Source organism: Semicossyphus pulcher, unplaced genomic scaffold (assembly GCF_022749685.1).
Source record: "Semicossyphus pulcher isolate SPU_LCO1_2020_fin unplaced genomic scaffold, fSemPul1.0.p SCAF_12, whole genome shotgun sequence".
Lineage (NCBI taxonomy): Eukaryota > Metazoa > Chordata > Actinopteri > Labriformes > Labridae > Semicossyphus > Semicossyphus pulcher.
In genome coordinates, this window is record NW_027211626.1 from 9,301,444 (window position 1) to 9,318,557 (window position 17,114).

Below are 17,114 nucleotides of genomic sequence, written 5' to 3' on the forward strand. Positions count from 1 at the left end.
CATTCCTTTTTTGTAATATGTCTATAAGAACCTTCCTTTAGACATTATGTAAGGTGTAATGTATACTGAGCAGCGGGTGAGACAAGATCTGTTCACCCTGTCGGGGTTCCTCGGCTATAACAACCTGCTCACTACACTTTATCCCGCTTATTATGTGGCTATGAATTTACGAAATCAATTATTTGACACAAAATATTGATTTTATTAATTTGAAAATGATTATCTTTTTGTTTAAAATAGTCTGTTATAGCTCACATTAAAATGAGCTAACCTAGCTGTTGTTACTCACATTAAAATGAGCTAACCTAGCTGTTGTTGCTCACATTAAAATAAGCTAACCAAGCTGTTATTACTCACATTAAAATGAGCTAACCTAGCTGTTTTTACTCACATTAAATAGAAACATTTCCTCTGATGGTGAAGTACAAAAAAAGGGAACGGGACCGCAGGAATCAGCGCAGCACCTAATTGAGGTTTTCTGTCTTGTCACCACTATCGCTAACTGTCTTCTGTTTATAGATCTCTTTGCTGTAGCCTACAATTTTGCATCTTTTGGCCTTTATTGTTTTCTTTCTTTTCTTTCTTCCATCTGTAAACAAACCAACGTCACCGGACTTCTTTTGGCGGATTGATATGAATACATTTAGTCCTCTAGATTGCATGATTAGAGTCAGATCCCTTGCGACGGTTGTTCTTCATAGCAACAGTCTGTTATTGAGAAATAACAGACCTTGGAATGTCGTAATCAACCAATCAGAATGAAGTATTTAACACAGCCGTGTAAGTTACCTATCAGTTCCTTGAGGAACATACATGGAAATGTTTGAATACATAAATTAAGTGTTAGCAAACATTATCTAACTTGTTGGTTTAACATTTATAGACGATTATGCAGCTGTGTTTGTGGAATTAAAAAAAAGGTTGAGTGAACACAGAGTACAGCTGGTTGTTGAGGCACCTCAGGCACAAACTCTTTGATCTGCATGGAAAGGAGATCTGACAAGCTGATAACTTTCCTCAAGATAAAAGGTTAAAATGTCACATAAAGATTAGTTAATGTTTATTCATGATAGAGGCAGAAACAAAGGAGAGGTTGAGTTTCATATATTGTCACGATATTTCCTGTTTCTCAAACAGAACTGGTTTCTATGGACACAGTGTTCCAAAATCACAATGGCTAATAATCCCTAACTATTGTCAAAATACAATATCACAGCTTCCTGTGTTATTGTAGTTCAACAAACGACCACTGAGCGTACGCACTGTCAGCTAAGAACAGGACATTTAACCTCCCTGCAGACTTCACAGTACTGTGTGAATGAATACTATGTTTCTATGTCATTGCACTAATTGGGGCACCGATGCAACGCACCAGGCTATTTCACTTGAGAGACCGAGAGCTCCCGAGGCATTGGGCTGGGTATTTATTGCCCAAGGCCAATGCTGTCACGACCTGCATACAGCCTAACCTTGTCAGACATGAAATCTGCATCACGCTCAAACTGATGTTTTACTATGTGACACATTATGAATATTACATTACAGGACCCTAGACGTTGTCAGTCAAAACAGAACAGCTTTCCTCACCAGTAAGATAAGCATGCGAGGAGAGGGGGAACAGGGGGGGAAGAAGAGGGAGGGAAAGTGAGAGAGAGAGAGGAGGGAGACAAAAAGAGAGAAGAAAGATTATTCAAGAAAGGCATGGGTGGTAAATGATTAATAGGCAACACAGAGTCAGAAACAAGCACTTAGGGCTAAAACAGACAAAAGAGAGTATGCTTTTCGCCTTTTATCGCATTTCATGTAAAGGACCCTGACAAATGGTGGTCATATTGCATGGCTTGAGGCCTAGCTTGATGTTTAATGCATCATCTGCTCTGGTAAGGCCGGGTAGTAAACACTCATTTGTGGTGGTGACTAGTCACACATGAAATCCATTTTGCAAACTGGAGTGTGGAGGGGCCGGTTGACAAAGCTTTTAGAGTGATGTGGTTGAATCCGCAGTCTGTTTGTGAAATGTTACAAAGAAAGGAACATCTCCAAATCCATTATGTACAAAGAGCTATCAAAACTGTCTGAGGTTGGAAAAAAACAGACAGAGCATTATCTATTTATCTACCTAAAAAGGTCAGAGTATCAGCTCATTATTTATGTGTAATATCATCACAGTATGTCGTACAGACCTGTATCTCTGGTAGTCGTCCTCGTCCTTATCCGGGCTGACCAGCTGGTTGGGGCAGGCCTCGTTTCCCAGCAGGCTTAGGTACTCCAGTGACGGGGTCACATCAGCCAAGTGTTCCAGCAGGGCCTCGATATCAGTCAGGTGTCAAAGGGCGGATGTCAAGGACCTAGCGCTGTTAATTACATTAGCATTTACTACCCGCACAGCCCCTCCCGCGCCTGTCTGCGCTAAAACACGTCACTGTCAAATTTACCGAGGTGCTCAAAGGGGCCAGTCACCGGCTTTGTGAGAGCGGGCAGACAGAGGGGCAATTTAAGGTGCAGGCTTTGGCATATAGTAGTGACACAATTTGGCTGCTGCTCTCTCTCCCTTTCTCTCGATCTCTTTCATTTCCTAGGTGGCCGGGGTGCAGAACAGTGACAAAATGATGGATGCCCTGTGGTTCAAACAGTCCGTGCTTCCCAGAGCCGTGCTGTGGAAAACTTTTTTTTTGCGAAACGTGGAAAAAACAAACAGCCCCTAAAGCAGGCACATTCATCACTAATACATTCACTTGGAAAATTGAGCCCCAAAGTGTCAAAATACAACTGCACTAATGCAGCGCTCGAGCTTTAAAATGGCACCGTGCCACGACAGGATGTACATAATTGGCCTATTAGCATGTGCCGACCACTTCACAAAAAAAGCCAGCACACAGTCCCAGACGCACACTTCAAGGAGCCCCAGTTTTAATGTTGACTCTGGAAGTGTGTGTGAATGTGTGAGCGAGAGCATGAGCATCGTTACCCAGTAGGATCTGCATAACCAGAGGAAAACAGGACACATTGCTAAACCTGTTCTGAAGCTTCGAGGGGAAGTTCACACATTTCTGACTGATCATAAACAGCCTCGCAGCGTGTCTATGTCTTGAATTTAGGGGTGGCTGTGCAGAGCTCTGCTTTTAATGTGTTTACTTTGGGCGGTAGAACACACAGGCCCGTTATAACCAATGAGCCAAATTGTGAGCATGTGGTACCGTGTTTAGAGACAAATTAAATAACTGGTTCGTTTTATTTCAGGGTGGTAAAGCAATATAATAAAGCACTAAATAAGAAAAATCCTGATTGAAAAATGTTGCTCCGTAATTTAAACTAATTGATATTACCAAACTGCGAATACATTACACCAAATTATGTCTAAATGTTTGAATGTATTTTTAATCCAACACTTTTTATTCTCTTTGAGAATCAAAAACACACATCTGGTGTGTTGACTGTAAAATGTGACTCCACTAGAGGTCCCTGTGGTTCAAAAACTAGTCCTGTGTGGAGCTCAGTGACAGCCAACTTCTTCTCTTTCTGCAGCACAAACAGCTCATTGAAACACTTTAACATTAAGAACAGTTTCCTTAAGACAAGGGCACCGGCTTATGAATGTAGGCAAAGTTTATTCTAATACTGATTCCTGTAAAATAATCAATCACAATGAGAAAGAGAGATGGTGATTAGCTTGAAAGGATATTTGGTTCTTATTGAGTGTGAGGGTGTGGAGGTTGGGTAACCTGGGAAATCGGAGGTCATTTCCGAGAAGATTGTTGTCGACGACCAGCTCTTCCAGCTCAGTGAACATTTTGAGGCCTGCCAGTGACCTGCAATGACAAGGCAACAGGAAAACTGTTATGGCTCTAAATCTGCTCAGCCGTTTATTGCGCAGGAATAAATATTTCAGCCTGCCTCTTTCATACGCCGGGAGAGCATGGGTCCGGGCCTGTCAGGGAAGTGAATGACAAGAATTAGTGGTGCTGAGCTCCCCTGGCATGGTGAGGCATCCTTCAGCGGCTGGCAGGATGAGGGATGGGGGTCACTTGTGAGTAGCCAGGATTCAAAACAAAAGGCTTCAGAAATGCGGCGGGCAGGATGAATTTGTCAATGTCTTGTGCCTTGAGGCGCCCAGTTTCGCCTGACCCTAACCCTCCATTCCCAAGACAAATCACTCTGTCACAGTTCACCTTCACTCCCCAGACACAAATTTAACTTGTCATCCATCATTTTCACAGAGGAACCGGAATACACTCGCAATCACAGACGGAATGGAGGGGAAACTTTTTGCCACGATAGGGGTTAGTGTCGGGATTTTAACATCAAAGGACGTCTTCTTTTTTTTGGTTGTTTTTCTTTAAAGGAGGAATTCTGCCATTTCCGCTCCTTTTTATGACGCATTGCAAAGAAAGGTGAAAGGTCATCTCAACTCTTTCCCCCCCCTGTTCCTCTCTCACACATTCACACAGGCATACAAATGATGGAGGGTGGGGTTAGGAGTGATGTTAGGGGCCTGCAAAGTTCAAGTCATGGAAGGTGCACAAAGGCAATGTGTGTGTTGTCTAATCATTCACACTGTCAACATGCCGTGTTAAAGCATCCTGGGGGACTACAGTGACATTTAAATTTACCAGAGCTTCCCAAACTCACAGTTCACACAACTTTTTAATGACTTAACTTAATACTAACTATTTAATCCAAGCTTAAATTTCCCTTCTAACGTATTATTAGTACAGTACAGTATGTTTCTGGCAGATGGATACCCTTGACATTAGGTTACGTAAATATAAATTCCAGTGAGCAGTGTCACATTGCAGCATGACAAACTCAAGGTACAGTGAGGTCTAAACAGCTGCAGCGTGAACTATTGCTCCTCCCTGGATCTGCCTAGCATCAATGGCTGCCATAATACACACACAAACTTAGAGCTATGTAAATATAACACCTTTATCATGACAATCTGCAAATGGAAGGCAAGGAGAGGGAAGCAGGGTGGGGGCGGGGCATGATGTAGAGTCACATAACATATGGAAAGTAACTACATACTGGTAAAAGAAGGAAGGGTATATTTAAAGAGACAAGTACTTTCAAAATAAAATAGTTAAAGGTATAATAAGTAGTATTTTCCTAGAAAAATAAAATATAGACTTTTACAAATATAATATAATATAAATCATCACTTATGGGCCTCTATACATAAGTGTTGGTAAGTGTATGTGCAGACCCTTGTGAGACCCTTCCCTCTGCATCTATTCTGTTGTTTTGCTTTGCACGGGGCGTTTTTTAGAAGGGGCGTTGTTGGGGTTCCCTGAGCCAATCACAGCGTACAGGTGAGTGTGGGAGTGGTTCAAATTAGCATCTGGGCCCCATTCAGACCGGGCAAACATGGCAAAAGAGCGATGCAGAGTTGGCTTTCTTTCTGTTGGACAGGCAGGTGCCTCCCACCGGGTAGGAGAAGCTAACCAGCGGTTAGCATGCTAGCGCAACAGTAACCGGCGGTTAGCATACTAGCGCAAAGGTAACCGTGATGCTGTCGGTGTTAGCTTGCCGGGGTCGGCTTGTTTTCGCACAAGAAAGTGAGAGTGAGCTTCTGGTGATGAAGAGCCCAGGAGAAGGAGCCCAGTTTGAATGTGTTGTTGACAAAATGCAAGGAAAGATCCGGCTTATTATTCCTTTAAGAAAATAATCTTAGATCTATTACTATTTGGTCGTTCAGTAACAATCCATGTATTATTATTATTATTATTAGACACTTTTAGGTAGTGAAACCAGCTGTTATCTTGCTTAAGATGCTGTTACTTGTGTGTTTTTTCCTACCTACCTTTTCTGACCAGCCAGCATAGACTCGACATAGACGTAGTCCCTGATACAATAACACACACACACATCTATACAGTGGACATACTGGCAGCAACTTTGAACTACAAAGCAAAAATGTCCCAACAATCTACCTGATAAAAAAAAAAGAATCAAATCAGCAAATCGTGGACTTGCAAGTGAGGCGGACTGAGCCGCCTCGTTTCAAAAGACATCAACATTTTGCAAACACACACACCTGATACCGACAACAACAACCGCTGACAGCACATAGCCTGTGTGCTGGCAAAGCTGCTCGCTGACAACCTCTTATCAGGTCTGATTAATGCACTGGCAAGATGGATGAACGGAGAGATGTGCCAGTTTTATGAAATCCTGCTCTGTTTGTTTGTGTTGTTTTTTTCCCCACATGGTGATTCTCTTTTATGGCAGCAAAAAGGCCCATTAAGCTCGTCATTTATAGAGATGGTAAATATGACAAATTTCGCATATTCTGACTAGTTAAAGTTTTTTTTTGTTATTCTTGGGTCAATTAACCGTTGTGGAAACGCTTTATATTAAGGTCCTTGTAATAAATGCTAGTTAATAGGTAATAAGACACTCACTATTTGCATGACTGGGTTATATCGCCGCCTATTGGTGTGGCATTTTCATGATAGCGTTTATGTTGTGTTTTTGCGTTTTTGTTTGTTTGTTTGGACGGGGATCTTTTTTTATAACTGTGCTTGTGTGGACGGGTTTTTTTGGAAATGAAGGAGGCAAAATACCCGTGTACGTGTAGACATGGCCTTACTCACCTACCTATTATGCCATTGTTAAGCCTTAACTAAGCTTTATATTTGCTTTATAAAGATTAATATATACTTTATTATGCAGTAGTTAGCAAATAACTATGCGCTTATAAACAGTTAATTATTCTTCTTTGCAGCTCCTGGATCTAAAGCGAGAACCTTAGAGCCTTATAAAGGTTAATAAATCTTTTATCATGCACTTATTAACTGTTAGTTTCTTATGAGTGCTTATAAATGTCTTATAATGTAACAATGAACATGATTATGATACTATTATTAACTCTTAGATTAACATATATTTAATGTTAATAAGCATCTTATAAGGACTAATAAGGGTCTTATTACCTATTAACTAGCATTTATTACGAGGACCTTAATACAAAGCATTACCGTGTATGTTAAGTCATAGTAATGAGTCATAATATGAAACCAGCAATTACAAAACTACATTCATTTTGTATTAACAGAAAATTTAGCCCAACATGCCATTAATCTGTGTATGTAATCTGTGTTTAAATGTATTCTAAGGCACAGTTGTGCACAACATTAAATAAACATTGCATTTGCAGTTAACAGAGATTGCCAACTAACTATAGCCACCTGTATGTATGCATGTGTTTGTGTGTGTGTGTGTGTGTGTGTGTGTGTGTGTGTGAGGGGCTGCAGTCCTGTGGGTTATGTTATTAGCTGCTCGGTTAAAGGGAGCCTCGTGGCACAGGAGGGAGCCTTATTAATTGTTGTTTTCATGTCACCACTGCTGCGTGCACTGGCTGATTTAATCAGTTAAATTCACAGCCAGGGGAGAGCCACTGAGTCCCATCCAGCATTAACTACAGTGCCGGGATTGAACTTCTAATGCTCTCCAGCTTTCTGTGCTCCCTCTGCACATTTCCACAGCGGCTTTCATTACTTTTTATAAGCTTTCTTGTTTTTAATGTGCGGCTTGGAAAACTAACAAAGTTTAAGCACTGCAGTAAAAGTACTTCACTTCAAAAAAGGGGGGAAAAAACGGAGCAGCTTTCGCTTTTAACAAAACTAATGAGCATAATTGACTTGCGTCGTTTGGGAAATGGCAAACACAGGGAAAACACAAATAAAACACACACACATTGTATGGAAATCAACATTTTGTCTCAAAACAAATCATTTTATATGATAATGAAAATATGTGTCTGTAGTCCAACTGCAGAGGTACATTTCACAGATTTACTGCAAATTAAAGGGCGAGTTACTTATGTTCATCTTATGAGTTTTTTTACATAATATAATAAAGAAAATCTTACAAATACCATGTGAAAATAATCTGATCAAACATATTCCTCAAACCTCTAACTAGCACGAGAGAGAGAGCGCGCGAGGCGGCAGCTTTAACGAGGTGAGGCGATGAATCCTCTCCTTGTTAAGATAATTATGATCAGCCTCATTGTCAGAGCTAATACTTCACACGGCCTGTCTTTACGCTTTGACTACCACTTAGCCTGTGTAAGCTCACCATCATACATCATACAGCCGCGTGTGCATCCGTCTGTGTGCTTTAGAGCTCGCATAAGTAGCGCATGTATGTGCCCAATCTTTAATTATCTGCCATGATCCTGTTTGAACGCACAGAGTGCACAAGCTAACGGAGGATGTGAGAGACACAGACAAGGACACAGGAGAGGAGACAGTGACCCGGAGAGCAGCCCTGCCAGATCAATACACTAATACTAATGCAGAAATAGTGATTGATAAACCACTGCTGACAACGGAGGGAAGAAAACTCTCGACCGTTATTGGCTGAAATGTCAGTCACTCCTGCCAATGGTGTGCGCTAGTGTCATGTCAGATATCCTCAGGCGACACATGAGAAACGGAGAACAGCAATCTTGGCTCTTTTACATGTTTTACACAGAGTCCCGTCTTATGTCTGACGCTTTTGAAACTGTCTAAATGAATCACAGTTGGCAATTTTTAGAGGAAGATGATAGGTCAAATGTGGGGTTTGTTTCAGCGGTTGATTACAGAGCAGTAATGTCAAACAAAAGCCTGAACATGGTGACAGAGATCACAGAGGCAACATTCAGCAGCCAGCACTGCAACAAAGCTCCATGGTCTATTGTATATTTAAAAAAAAGGCACACTTTAAAGAGCAGCGCTGCCCTCACAGCTGCAGTCCACATTTAAAGTGTCTGATGTCCTCTCGAAGATCACAGAGGGGCAGAAAAGCAATGAGCTGTTATTCTACACAAAGGGGCCGGAGCTGCAGAGTGACGGGCGTAATGACGTCCTGTTCAAATGGCAACAGATAAATGTTTGATGAATTGACCAATACTGAGGCCGCGATGGTCTTCATATGCACATAATGGACTATTCAGTGCACAATTCAGATTGCCTGCCAGGATAAGGTCCTGTAATGAATGGGAAAAGGAACTGGACCTGGGAAGCCCGGTATGAGGACTGGCTTTAATAAACTTAATAAGGAAGGTGAAGGGAGGCGGGCTCGTAACATTCAGCCCGAAACAGTTGAGAAATATTATGATGGTTCCTGCCACTCTGTAGACTAAAAAATATTAGTTGGTAAATTATCCATATTGATAGTTCTTGATGATCTCTCACTGGGAATATAATTTAAAAGTGACATATTTTAGCTGTGCAACCAGTTTTCTATTATTCTAATGTGTTTTTGAATCACGTTGGTAAAGTTTGTGTCATTTTAAAAATTGTATACATATTCTAATTTAATTATTTTTCGGAGCCTCTCCTTCCTCTTGAAACGAACAAGCTGTTTTACCATTCAAAGGTCAGACCTTAGCCACGATTGGCTGATAGTATTTGGAGTGACCGCGTAGCCCCTCCCACACTTGTGTGATCCCAGGTGGGGGAGCGGCCGCCGCACTGCACTGTCACTTCAAACTTGTAGAAACATGGCTGCTCTAGGATCGGTTATTCTGCCTCATATGTACGAGCCAGATTCACCAGGAGGTATCAGAATGGTAAATTGAAATCTTGACAACAACTTGACGGCAGCCTGAGGTGAATGACGATGAATGGCGATTGGTCGATTTCAGCGGAAGCAAGGTTCTACATAGAAACCTGCAGCTGTTCTGAACGGCCCATTTCTTTAGGACATGATGTAAATGATCATGTTGGTGTGTACCAAAGTGGTGGAGAGCGTAAAAGGCATAAATACTGCCAACAGTTATTCAGTTTTTGTACGAGAATATCAAAAATTAAGTCTAAAATTAAAGATATTAATCCACCAAGTCACCATTAGCTCATCCCAGCTGCGTTTCATTAATCTAGGCCTTAATAGAAATAGAAATAAACAGCCAAAAATACCTAAATATAGCATCACTATCAGGATTAGCTGATGGTAAATAAGTCGACATTATCAGTAAAGCAAATTAATGCCCTGCAACATGAAGCCCCCCAACATACCCCCCGACCACCACCTCCACACAGTGCTGATCAGGTCTGTTCCAGCACTCTTCCCTGCAGCTACACTTTACGGCCTAAACACGTCTGCGCACATGCATCTCTGATGGCGACGCCGAATTAGCCTGTCATTATCCGTCTCTATCTCCCCCCACAGCTCTCCCTCTCTCGCCCTCACGTGCAGACAGTCCCCTGCTCAGTGTGGCACTCCTCTCTCTGTGTTTCCAGGCCTCAGGTGGCAGTCATTTAAAGATCACACGTCCAGGACACACACAGCCCTCCCTGAATGCATGTCAATTCACACATGGGAAGGGGATTACACGTCTCCTCCCAGGCAGCTGCAAATTACTATTAATGGCGATGCAAATCATTAGAGTACATTCGGCGCCGCCAGCGAATCTCTTCTTTATGTGGGTTCACTCTTAATCTGTTTTGAATATTGTGCTACGCTCGCTCCTGACAGGCTATGTGTAAAAGCATCACTATCTACAAAGCTGTCAATTGGAGGTGGCATGTCAGATTGAACTTTACACGGGGTTTCATCATTTGCAAAAACAAAAATATCTTTTTAGAGAGCATAAACAAATTCGAGCAAGAAGAGATGTGTGAAACATAATTAGCAAAGTTCTTTGTTCATGAGGAAGTTAAATATCGGCGCTCATTACTTCATGCTATACGAGGCTATTATGTGAGAAGTGCAAATTAAATTGTTGGAAATGTCACACCATGGCGCGCCTGTCGAACGTTTAAAGCCAGCTTCTGTGCGTCTGAATGATAACACCGCTGTGGATCCTGCAGTGTCTGAGTTATAGACTACCCCTGTGGATATTCCTGCTGAGTGTGTGAGGTTAATATTCTCTCTCAATGTCATTAGCGCAGGCAGAGGGGCTAAGAGCAACGTGAATCAGACAGGGTCTGATCCTGTCAATTTACACTCACACACGCACAGATCCAGGGCCAGACAAAATCAAAGGCACAGTCCTGAGGTCAGCATCACCTGGCCTCATGCTTCCCCTTGCATCTCCGATCCCTGTCTGATTAATGACCCTGGATCAACCCTGACCGAGGGATAAGGCTTGACAGACATTCCTATCAGGTCCAACCTCATAAGCCTCGTTTGACCCCGGTCTGGCCTGGGATGAAGTCTAAGCTGCAACAATGACCCGATTGAGAGAGGAGAGAGTTTCCCAGCGGAGAGAGATGTTGACGTCTCTTTTAAAGTTTCCAAAAAGGGAGGTTTGTTTCGAGGCCAGGCAGAAAGACAACTGCTTCCTTATGTCGTACACTCTGAAATACATCATCAGACGATGTAATAAAGCATCACGCCGGTGAATCCAAGCCTCCTTCACAGCCTACGCAACCCTTCCCTCCTCGCCGCGCCAGGACTGTGCTCAGCCTGACCATGCGTCTTGTGAATGTTTGTATTGAAAGATTAGTTGTCTATCCACATGACAAACACCCTCCTCTCTCAGTGAGCGCGAGCTGAAAATCAATTCCCTGATGGCATCTCAGACAGTGAGGACATCAATGCGGCACAAACAAGCACACACACACACACACACACGGGCTCTCATGCATGCTGCGCACGCTCGCACGTCTTTAAGTGTTTATAATACTGTAGAATTACAGTGACAGGGTCAATCATGCGAGGCAGATTGCAATAAGCATGCTTCATATTAAAGGGTTTTTCACGGATAAAAGAATGCACGTGTATATAGTGGATGTATACAGAAAGTGTAGCTGGAAATGAACTCATGTTTTCTTGCACTAAAATAAAGGAACCATTAAATAATAGATGCTGCGATCTTTGAGGAAGAATCCCTCAGTGCCCTGTCTGCCTGCGCGCTCTGTCATTACAGTGTTCAGGCTCAGTGCTTGTCAACGTTTCCCTGAGAGGGGGGGAGCCGTCCCGCATTACGTTTGAGTGAGTTCAACTGTCAACTGCCAGCCATTTGTATGCCTCAGCATCCACCTAATAGCAAATAATCACTACCCCCGCGCTCTCTTCATGGCAAATGATCGATGTTGTCTTGAAGTCTGATGGATGACCCTGCCACAGTGATGTCCAGGCATGCATTAAAAACCACCTCTATGAAATGCCTGTCAGTGTGACGGGGTGCGGCGTGCGCAGACTCACGCGCCTGTGTGCACATGCTGACGCAGATGAAGGAGGAAGCGAGGGAAAGCGATGATTGGATGCAACAATAAAAAAAAAAAAAGTTAATTTCTTTACATTAGTGGAGAGTTTTATAATGCGACAGGACCTGTGGTGTGATTGGTAGACAGCATTACTAGAGGTAGACTGCTCCAGTACCACCTGGGATGCCTCCCTCCCTCCTCCCTCCCTCCTCCCCTCTCTCTAACGCACAAACAGCTCCCTATTACCCTTCAGTGTTCAGATTAAAATGCACAGCACCACAATCTTTGATCTCCCACTTGCTGACACAAATCCTTTCAAGCCTCAACATTTTCCTGCAAAGGTAATTAGTGCTAATTAAAAAGTTTCGAAAGCAGTCTACGGCTGCTGCTGTTGATGCTGCCGCGGCTGGTGGTGCACGGGCGCGCTCTCCGTCAGATCACCCATCTACCGCCGCTCCCCCTCCTCCTCCCCAGGTGCTGCGGATGTGTGTGTCAGCTGCGTTCCTGCCTCTTCCCTGCGAAAGGATCCCATAACTAGACGACAGCACTGAGCCTTAGAAGCAGGATGGAAGCCCAGTAAGGGGTCTAACTGGTGGATCTTCCCCCCTGACAAACCTGTGCTCTGCAGGAGGACATGTAATGACACGTGTAACAAATACAATCCCACAAATGGAACAGGTGTAGTCTTTAATTGGGATATCCTAGCTTGGGGGGCTTGTAGCAGTGGAGTAATTAACTTGATAAGGGATTCAATTTGCTGAAAATATCATTGTAGAGAAACATATCATTTAGCATAAGGCTGGGATTAGCATAATGAATAAACACAGTTGTAATTAAAGGACTTCCTGTTTAGCGTGTTTCTAATAATTTGAGATAAACTCAACCGCTGCTATCATTCACTCACCGGCCTGCCTTGTTGCTTTCATCGAGCCATTATTATGATATAATTAGCTGCCTTTCTAGCATATTATTAAGTGGCTTGCTGAGTGTCAGGTACAGAGGCGTCTCAGAAATGACACACCAAAAAGCAATATCGTTCCACAGTGTTTCAGAAAGATAATTACATAATCTCGGCATGGAGAGCGAGCAGAAAAGTGATAATTAGACAAGTATTCCTGCCAATTAAAGTATCAAGCCTTTTATTTTTTCCCCTCGTGTGAGATAAAGCTTGCTGCACGTCAGTGTACGACATAATGCGATTATGTTGTTCATTTAAAGTGGTACTCTCAAAGATCTCAGTTTCCTTCTCTTTGGCGGCACCTATGGCGATAAATGGTAATTGCGGTCGCTTTCCTTTTCAGACTGTTTGCCTTCATCTGAGCGTCGATTTTCACTTATTGTTGAAGTTGTATCTGTAGTTATCGATCTTTTCTTTGTTTGTTCAGCCATAGTAGATTACTGTTTACTCACAACACTTGCAGAGACTTTAAAAGCAGCCACTTAGCTCCGCCTACCCTCTCTGGCAGACCAACCACTGCTGGGTGATGGAACACGTGTCACTTCCTTTTTCCCTCAGAAATTAGCACGTTGGCAGGTTTTTCAGACCCTGGAAGACCCGCTTATAGCTGCCGATTGTCTCTTTTCCCATTGCCAGTGGAGTATACTCTTCCGGTCTCTTTTCTGCTGCTGAATTTGTAGCTGAGATGACAAGGAGTCACAGAAGTTACAGATGGAGCATAGCATCGCATCGGAAAGGAGGCGGAGATTAGTTTCCCATCAATGCCGATCGGAGCTGAGGCGAAAATTACCCGAGTCTACTGCAGTGTTAGCGGGTTTTTGGACAAGTGGGAAAAGGGCTTAACTGGGTGGCGCTTGTGATTTGATTCCGCAAAAGTCGCACCAGACACCCAGTCTGTAATACTGCAAAGGCTTTCATCAGTGGGCCATAGGCTCAATCACCATTGTGTTACCTCATTCGGCGATATATGGTGACTTAACAGACATTTATTTAAATGGAAATCTTCAAGATTATCACTTTAAAGTCATCCTAAAGAAGTCACTATAACTGTAGAGACATGGAACAAACATTATTTAGCATTTTATATGAAGCTGAAGAGTTTCACAGCACTCTAAAGCTGCTGAGGTCGGGAGAACGCTGAGTTTTCGAAGATGCCAGGAGTATGTTTTAGCTCTAACGAGCCTATTAATAGGCTTAATGATTGACATGTAGGTGTGCCAACAAAAAAATAGCAGAGATAAAGCAAAGTTATTGATTTGACCTTTGGGATAGTTCCTCCGTTCATTGCTGTTGTTTTTGCCTCGTCTTACACCTCGGAAGCAGATAATAGAACATGTCACCGCACAAGGCATTTTGAAATTGAATGCCATCATTTTAATTCAAATGTTACATTCCCCGTGACATCTCTGTCAATGCATAATTGGCACTGGATGTACATATTTATCATTCAGCGTGAGACACTCAAAGACACCGACAGATATGTTACTTTGATGGGATGACAGTCAGATGTGGGGGGAAAAAAATAGAACCGCAAATCAACTGTCGCGCTGTCAGTTAAGCTTTTTGTCACAAACTTGCACATAAACATGCATGATTAGAAATAGCAAACGAGCTGTAGGCTGGAATCAGTGTCTTTGCTCAAGAAGTGTGTAAATAGGCTTATTTGATCCAAGAAGGGGGGGGATAAGAATCAGCACGCAGACATGGAAGACGATCAGAGGAAATGATGGACACTTGGATGACAAACTTTACAGTGTGAAAGTGCAATTATTTGTCGTATTACAGGATATTTTTAAACAAAGGCATCAGTCTTTTAGCACAAGGCGATCCTGCAGCAATAGTTTGTTTAAAGACGGCCTGTCTTTCTCTGCAGTGTCCTGATAGAACAGCTTAAAAGGGGGTATGTGATAGCCTATCTGCCCAGTGTAAACCACTGGCGGCAGTTTGGCTTCCAAAGAGGAGAAAAAAAGAGAATAAATCCCTCCCACTCTCCCTCGCTTTCTCCCCACTGTTTCCCCTTCCCCGCCTCTCTCCGTGTCTTACCGCTGGCCCATTACCTTTACAGAGTGAGCCTCATTAAAGAAGGCAAGTTGAGTCAAATCTTTCTGTAATTCAGCAGAGGTGAATTGCTGTCAACATCATTAACCGTCATTCCTCCAACCCACTTCAGTACTTATGAAGTGTTCTTTATTGTGTAATGATCCAAATCTCTGCTCTAAATCGGCCCCTCTTCAAAGGCCCCGGAGGACGTACCACCCATGCAGCCGTCTTGACATGCTAGCGGGGCCAGATTAAACGTGGCTCCGCCGTTACGTTCCTCTTTGTGCTTAAACAGATCCAGCATTTCATCCTGCGCTTCAGCTAGCAGGCACGGTTTCTCAGAGGGAACGGAGCGGAGGAGAGATCAGTGGACCCGAGAGTTAGGCGGAGAGATGGATTTCAAGCTCTGCTTCCTTATCTCTGCGGAACCACATCGTTTGCTAAACGTGCATCATTTTCATTGGTTTGCTGCATCATAAGACCACATTTCTGTCAATAACCCTTTTTGCTCACTTTCTGTTTCTTAATACTGTTTACTGATAGTTCACTGATCTCATAAGGCCATTGGTCAGGCTGGCTCCATGGCTAATTACAGTGAGAGCTGCCCTGCTTGTCATGCTAGATGTCCTGTCTTAAGAGAAGCCTCCTTTGTGCCTCCGCCATTGTGTGTCCCCTAGTGCTCAGTATCATGCTATGAGATGTCCTCCAGGCCTTGTGTTGGGGGAAGCCTCCTTTGTGCGGCCGCCATTGTGTGTCCCCAGTGCTGAACCCCCTGCTAGGTATGAACACAGACAAAGTGCAGCAGGGGGATGCTTCTCAGGGCCCTAAGACCTACAGTAAATCTTCAAACAATTTAGACAAACAAAAACGGCTGCTGCGCCGCGCTGAGAGTAGACAAGGAAAAGCAGATGAATAAGCAACATCAATTACTGGGGCTTTGACCTGCAAGCCCCCACACCATGGCACACATTTCACACCAAATCGCCCCAGATTGAAGTTGACACTGCTGGAGTGGAAACACTGACCCCTCACAAGGCTATAGCTTCGAACTTAAGAGCAGAGAAAGGCAGGGGGGACTGACAAACTACATAGACCAAGGCCAACGTGGACGAGAGACAAGGAGGAGGGGTATGAATAAAAAGAAACACACGCATAATAGGTCCTAGTTTGTTTCAAAGTGAGACAAAATGGCTCAATTTGAGCACTTAGGCCATCGAATTGGCCCAGCTGAGGTACAAGAGGAACATGCGAGGGGACAACCGCATCAGGCCACTGATAAGGAGCCTATAAGAGGAACAAAGCCGGATGTCCAACAGGCTTACCAGTGAACCTGAGTGGGACTGGACCCTATTTAAAAGCTTGTTTTAGCCTCCCTGCTTTACCCCGAAAAAGTGCCGCTTACCCTGAAGCCTTTTTACTCGTGCACATAAAGCCTCCCTCTACTTTGTAAGCTCGGACAAAGGTAAAATAAACACATGGGTCACATTTGTTCAACACATAGTACACCGCTCTAATAAGAACTTCTTTAAAGAGCCCTTTCAAGGAAAGAAATGCTTTAAGTGTTATCTCTTACTTTCCAATGGTGCACTTTGTCATCATATATATCCAGGAAAAAGAGCGTCTCCAAAGGTGAGAAAAGATCATGCGATCTTATCACAGTTTGTCAATACAGTGTTAATTAATCTAATAACAAACTGCTCTGGAAAAACATGCCCCGAACTGACTGGAAGACACGAAATCTAGCAGCAGCACAGCAGCACATTGACACGTTTGGGGGGCATCAGGCTCTGGATAGAGACAGTCCTAACAATCTCCCAATTAGCCGGGGGGGGAAGCAAGAAAATATGTCCAGGTTCACGGAGCAAGCGTGAAACTTAATAATATGACATGGCATACAAAAACAGAGTCTTTTTATAGCCACATGTGAGAATGAAGAGAAAATACAAGAAAGGCTACAGAGGAAAAGGAGCTTGTCT

At 43.2% G+C, this 17,114-nt stretch overlaps 1 protein-coding gene across 1 annotated transcript in view; it reads right to left on the reverse strand.

Moving 5' to 3' along the window:
* Nucleotides 1-17,114, reverse strand: part of lrmda (leucine rich melanocyte differentiation associated) — a 246,995-nt gene that overhangs the window by 83,016 nt on the left and 146,865 nt on the right. Inside the window, exons 3-4 of the mRNA XM_069659043.1 lie at nt 3,683-3,809; nt 2,184-2,323 (exon numbers count right to left, since the gene is read on the reverse strand). Coding sequence (XP_069515144.1) covers nt 2,184-2,323; nt 3,683-3,809 — 267 coding nt within the window. The remainder of the gene's footprint in view (nt 1-2,183; nt 2,324-3,682; nt 3,810-17,114) is intronic.